General features: G+C 41.1%; 2 protein-coding genes across 2 annotated transcripts in view; one reads left to right on the top strand and one right to left on the bottom strand.

Annotated features, from left to right (window-relative positions):
* Positions 1 to 776: 776 nt before the first annotated feature.
* On the bottom strand, positions 777 to 4,160 carry fam72a (family with sequence similarity 72 member A). Its single transcript, XM_067239835.1, has 4 exons — positions 3,797 to 4,160; positions 3,083 to 3,160; positions 2,636 to 2,760; positions 777 to 2,523 (listed from the first exon to the last, which is right to left on the bottom strand). Exons 1-4 carry the CDS (start codon positions 3,940 to 3,942, stop codon positions 2,429 to 2,431), a joined length of 444 nt encoding a protein of 147 aa, XP_067095936.1. The 5' UTR covers positions 3,943 to 4,160; the 3' UTR covers positions 777 to 2,428.
* A 1,056-nt stretch (positions 4,161 to 5,216) lies between these two features.
* The window catches only part of srgap2 (SLIT-ROBO Rho GTPase activating protein 2), a 48,280-nt gene continuing 47,496 nt past the window's right edge, over positions 5,217 to 6,000 (top strand). Inside the window, 1 exon segment of the mRNA XM_067251594.1 lies at positions 5,217 to 5,669. Coding sequence (XP_067107695.1) covers positions 5,603 to 5,669 — 67 coding nt within the window. The 5' untranslated portion in view covers positions 5,217 to 5,602.

Genomic DNA, 6,000 nt, shown 5'->3' with positions numbered 1-6,000 from the left:
AGCCATTTAGATAAGTGATATTAATGGTGAACAATTAACCTTGGGTGTACATCCACACAACAGTCCATGTAATGGTTTGCCAGAGGGTTTGAGACAGCAGTGTCATTATGGCCAAACCCCCTCTTTTAAATCAATCTCCATTTTCTCTCTTCTCCCTCTCTGTAGTATAAACAGTACACCCAATCCAGAGCAAGCCACATCTAAGCCGTATTGCATTTGCACACAACTAAATTGGCATGGGTGGCCATGCTTTATGACATCATTAGTAGAGGGATTACCCGCCTCCTTTATCCCAAACGGGATTGAATCACCATTCTGGCCCAGAGCAGTCCCATCATTCATACACACTGTGTGTCCTGTCAATTGGAAACACGGCATCATAAGATTTAGAATGCTTCCCACCATAGATGATTGATACTGTAGTGTTATGTTGTCATTTTCAAAGAAATGCAACTCTTAAACGAGAGAGAGCAAGAAAGCAAGAGAGAGGATCAGGCGGATGACATACCGATTCTCACGAAAACCCTCCACCTGACACACTGCCATCCATGTACTGCAGATGTAGCTTGTCTCTGCCACCCTGGTAGCATGTGGGCAGTGGAGCTCTGTGTGGGTGGTGACTAAAAGAACAGTTACCCCATAGAGGCTTTAGTGCAGCACACTGACCTACAGCCTTTGGGAGGATAACTATAATGCAATTTATTTTAAGCATATGAGCCTCTATATTTTTGGAAATAATTTTATTAATACAACAATCATAAAAAAATCTGGTTTCAAACTACCAATACAGTTCAGTGCAATTTTTCAAAATATACTTTGTCAGCAGGGAATGTAACATTGGTATAAATACAGTGTTAATAAATACATACATTCAGATAGATAAATAAAAGCACACTACTCATAAGTGAATCCGTTTTCAGTTAGAAAATATTTTTCTAACAGTTTGGGTACGCTCTCTTTGATTATCTCCTAGCTATACATGGCAGAGGAAGCTCACAGCTGATACCCGCTGAGGTAACAGTGGAACACACACAGTTCTCAAACATCTACATAGACTCAGAAGACCTACAGCACAATACAAGACACGCTTCCGTAAACAAAAAGGACATTCTATGTGGTTACAGTCCTATCAAATGTGTCAAACTTAAAAATACGTCTTCTTCTTTTCCCCTTATTCATATGACTCATTTTGTAATAAATTCCACATATATTATTTATGAAGTGGCTACAAAGATGTGACAGATAATAGTAGTAATTTGTGTCTCCATCTAAATATGTCATAAATTTAACACAACATATAATTCCCCATATTAGCCTTCAAGCTACCCTTTAGTATGGTAGTCAAACTGTGGCTGGAAGTTGACACGTACATTTATGCTACTTGAGGATACTTGACCGTGGGGTCGACAGCAGTGGATGCTGACAGGCAGGCAGTAAAACACAGTAGCTGCGAGATCCTACAGCTGACAAATGAACAGATGATCCATCCATCCTTTCCTCCGTATACCAAAAAACCCTGTCCACGTTGTGGATCCACAAACATGCCTTTCAGCTTGTATAGCTCCACAGACACAGCTACAGTACTATATCTCCAGCTAAATCACAGAACTAAAGAAAGGCCATTAGAACAGAGGAGCATGAGGAGTCTGAGGTTGGCTGAGACAGAGAGGTAATGTTTGCTTTGACTGCGGTGGTTAGGCTACAGTAAATCATATACAGGTACCATTCAGATCTCTTTTTACAGTGTGAGATTTAAAAAGCACTCAACCAATCAGTCAAGATTCAGTCATAAAGAGCTAAAATATCCACCTTCAAATGCAATTCAATACTAATCCATTGTTTTGCTGCAATAGAATATCAATTCAGCAAAATAATTTGACAGGGATTGACTTCATGTGTCAACAGGATCAACTGGAAACACTATGTAAACAATGTCAGTGTCCCAAATCAAAACAAGGTCATTGTGACTGATTTGTTTTCAAACCTAAATAAATAAAGTATATAGGCCATCTTCCAATGGCTAAAAAGGGAAGCTTCACAGTCATGCAAAGTCAAGACTGTCCATCCATCTGTCCATCCATCCATCCAATAAGGTTTCAGTTGCTTTTCCATCAGCATACAGTAGCTGTAGAAGTTTGGGTTTGTCACATGAAATGTGAGTAAGTATAGAATCAGAGATGACGTTTGAGTAGATCAATGGTTTGGAAAACCCCAAGAGTCCAGTTCAGAGAGAGAGAGCCATAAACAAAGAGAGAATGATGTGCGTGCTTCTAACTGGGCGATGGGTTGCAAGGGGAGATTAGTCACTAGGTAAGGCTGCTCCTCCTCCCTCACATGCTTCTCTCTTTGCTCCAGCATAGGTCTGTTCCTGTAGGATAGACTCAGGTCACATCCAGGCATCTCTCCTCTTTCGCCTCCCTCTCTTGCTCTACCTGATGCACTCCTCCTCCAGGGGACTGTCTGAACCCTCGTTCTCACTGTCCTCTAGTTCAGGAAGGTCCCCCCATAGCAGCAGATTCAGGCCTGCAACACAGGGATTATTCAGTCAACACAAGGGCGTGTGTGTTCATATGCAGCCTCAACATCTGCTTGTAGTAGTTATGATTACATGCTTAAACACTGTGTGCTTTCTGACCTGTGGCATCCAGCCTGTTGAGAGTAGACACAGCATCACTGTTAAACATCCAGAAGTGGCCGTTGTTACAGGACAACAGGCACGGCTTGCAAGGTGCCACAACGTGATACCCAACAACGTTGCCACTAGAGGGGGGGGGGGGGGGGGCAGAGAGACAGAGACGAGAGTGGAAAACCATCAGTCAGCGAAATAATATGGAGCACCTGTGAAAGTGCCAACTCTCGTAGCTGTCTATTATCTGACAGATGTTTGTTCTGTGTACAGAAACAAAAGCTTCAGGAGAGAAAACAGGCCTCACAAAGGCCTGACTGTAAAGCAAAACTGCTGCCTGAACAAATTTCATGCTGCAGCTCAATACAGCAGGCAAATCAACACATGGAGCAGTGAATGAATATAAATAAGTAACTGGCTGAATAAAGCATACTGTCGGGGATTGAGAGCACATACCATTTTAGACAAGCAATGTCTCTCAGTTTGCACTTGCAACTTTCGGTGGAGTAGCAGCTTGCCACAAAGTCAACAGTCCTGTATAACATAGGTTTATATGATGATTAGCTTACATCTCAGATCCAATCGCATACTTCTACGGAAGACTGCTGACGTCCTTTAAAGATGACAATATATTATCTATCAAAATGTGAATGAACCAACAAATTAATATGTGTTATGCCACAATGATAGGGACATACAGATATTTAGCTAACCATGGTCAAACTTTAGTTTAGGGTGACCAAGCTAACATTTGAACGCTGGTTTTTTGTTGTTGTCTGAAAACGCTAGAAGTACACACTTGCTCTGGACTGAACAGTTAACTAGCTAGCTGCCGGTGTTATGTCCCTACTGGTTTCCAAACTAACTGGTATCCCAGCTGTGCGATCGAATCCCACTTCATGCGAGCCTGCTAATGTTTTATTTTGTCTCCATTTATTTTGTCATGAATGGTAATGTAGTGCGCACGTAGCCTATACTTTCATATTCGCCGCAGCAAATATGAGATCCGACTTGAAAATCGCCAGTAATATGTTTGTGAATTTGTGACGAATCTGGTGATAGATGCAGACTGATAGGTGAACGCACAGCTGGGAAACCAGTTAGTTTGGAAACCAGTAGCGACATAACACCGGCTACAAGTACCATTTCAAGCTGTAGCTCTTTGCTTACCTGTTGGGTGGTATGTCGGTGGAAAACAACTCGATCTCGGTGTCTGCGAGAAGCACTGCTTTCATGCCTCTTGTGCAGAGTAGACTGTCACAATAAATACAGTTCACTTGTGTGACACATTTATTTTTGAAATTGGATGCGGACATGGTTTGTCAAACCTGCCCAATGATGGTCAGCTAGCTACTTGCCCCCTGTTATTTTGATACTGATAGCAGAAAGCTAACGAACGTCTGGAGAGTAACGGAAACTAAATATAAAACTCTAAACTACGCAACTGTTTTAAACAGCTAATGTTCGTTCTTCTATTGAATATGATCTTTCATCTATTCCTTCTTCAACGTTATCACTTCAATTCTTAGTTTTGTTAGCTAACGTTAATCGTTGTGGTCAGAGATCAGTTGCTAGCTAACGTTAGCTAGCGATTATGTTTATTGTTTGCAACTTCCTGGTATCCAGCTATACTTCCTGAAAGCGTTTTAAACGACCCTACGACGAACTGTGATTGGCTGTCTAATACAATAACTAACATTCCATTGGTTGTTATGATCTCAAACTAAAAGTCCTGATTGGTTAGAACAAAACTAAGGCTGATCCGCCTTTGAATTCCTGCTCGTTTACAATCGAGAAAACCAATGGAAATGTTGGGAACCTGGTAGGTTCTGTAGTAAAGTGCGTTTTAAACCTTCTAGTAGTTTAGCTGGGTGGAGTTTTCTCTATTTGATAAACGAAAAAGTTATAGCAGAAAATGAAACCCTAGCTTACATGGCGATCAGTGTGAGTGAAATCGAGGAAACATCCATAAATTAAAACTTGAACTAAAAAGAAGTAAAAACTAGGCCAATGGGAAGAAACTGAGACATTCAAATGTCCGTACAGTGGTGATGGCTATACAACATGTAATCGACTTTTATAAACAAAGGTTGGCAAAGGACTTTCTTTTGCAACTTGTGTTTATTTATATGACCTGGAAAATTACAAACTACGTTGCATGCTGTTTAAATAGCCTACAATCAAACCGAAACCAAATGTTTCTGTCTTTTCAATTGCACTGTACGTTTTTTGAGATGTATGCAATAAAGCCCATTTCCCATCGCAGTCTGTTAAATAACTCAAGTGACTCCAGAATATATCACCTTGTGCATGTGCTGGTCCCACAGGACTCACCATTATTAGTCTGATCCAGATAGGTCCACTGCTGCCAGCAAAATGCACCAGTCCTATCACAGCAAATAGCCTGACATATAGCTTATCATTTGACATGCATGTAGCACAGTAAAATCTCCGTATATTTAGGTTCACTATGCTGTTAGACCTACTGTGACACGTGAAAGCATCTTCAAACCCGCATCTCTCTTGCCTGCGCAAAGACTACAACAGCCCATCTGTGTTCCCAGTTCGCACTCTAGGGGGAACAGTCAGACACAGGCAGGCGACGAGAAAGCCACTTTGTAAAGGAGAAAACTTTGGGAGTCGCCGCATGCGGCCATGCTGACTGACTCGTAATTGTTATTTTAGAGGAATGAATCCCCTTTTGGTTTACTCTCTTGCTTTCACAACCATTTCTGAAGCGGCGGTAAGGGACCCAACCACACGAATGGGGATACGGCAGCGCCAAACTCTCACAATGCGCCTAGAGTGAACATCGACAGGAAACAATACCGTTCCGCGGGCTGCTTTGACTGACTTGCTACAATCTTTGAGTGCAGTATTTTTCCGGATCACTAATTCAGTTACAATATCTTTCGAGTTTGATACAATAGCTTACACCAACTGCGACTGCAAGTGTTTTGTTCTAAAGAACCAGCCATGACGTCTCCAGCGAAATTCCGAAAGGACAAGGAGATAGTGGCTGAATATGAGACTCAAGTTAAAGGTAGGACTTTTGACAAGTTTTTTTTTTCCTGTGAAAATTCTTGTCGAACTCATTATGGTTGGTTAGAATTATTATTTTTGATAGATGTGCGAATTACAATTTTGGATCTCATTGTTTCATCCACTAAACAACATCCTTATTCTTTATTCTAATAGAATGGTAGTTGATGTGTCTCTTATGACCAGCTTGGCTACAAACAAAACAGTAAATTGTCAGGTATACAACTACTTTATCAAAGCAAAGCGTGAAAAGAATAGGCTATCTTAAGCAGTAACCTACCTTACAATGACTTAATAATAAGGCTACGGAATATTTGTTAGCCTACACTATA

Source organism: Osmerus mordax, chromosome 1, assembly GCF_038355195.1.
Source record: "Osmerus mordax isolate fOsmMor3 chromosome 1, fOsmMor3.pri, whole genome shotgun sequence".
Classification (NCBI taxonomy): domain Eukaryota; kingdom Metazoa; phylum Chordata; class Actinopteri; order Osmeriformes; family Osmeridae; genus Osmerus; species Osmerus mordax.
Note: the sequence above shows the minus strand (reverse complement) of the source record. Positions and strands in the feature narration are given on the sequence as shown.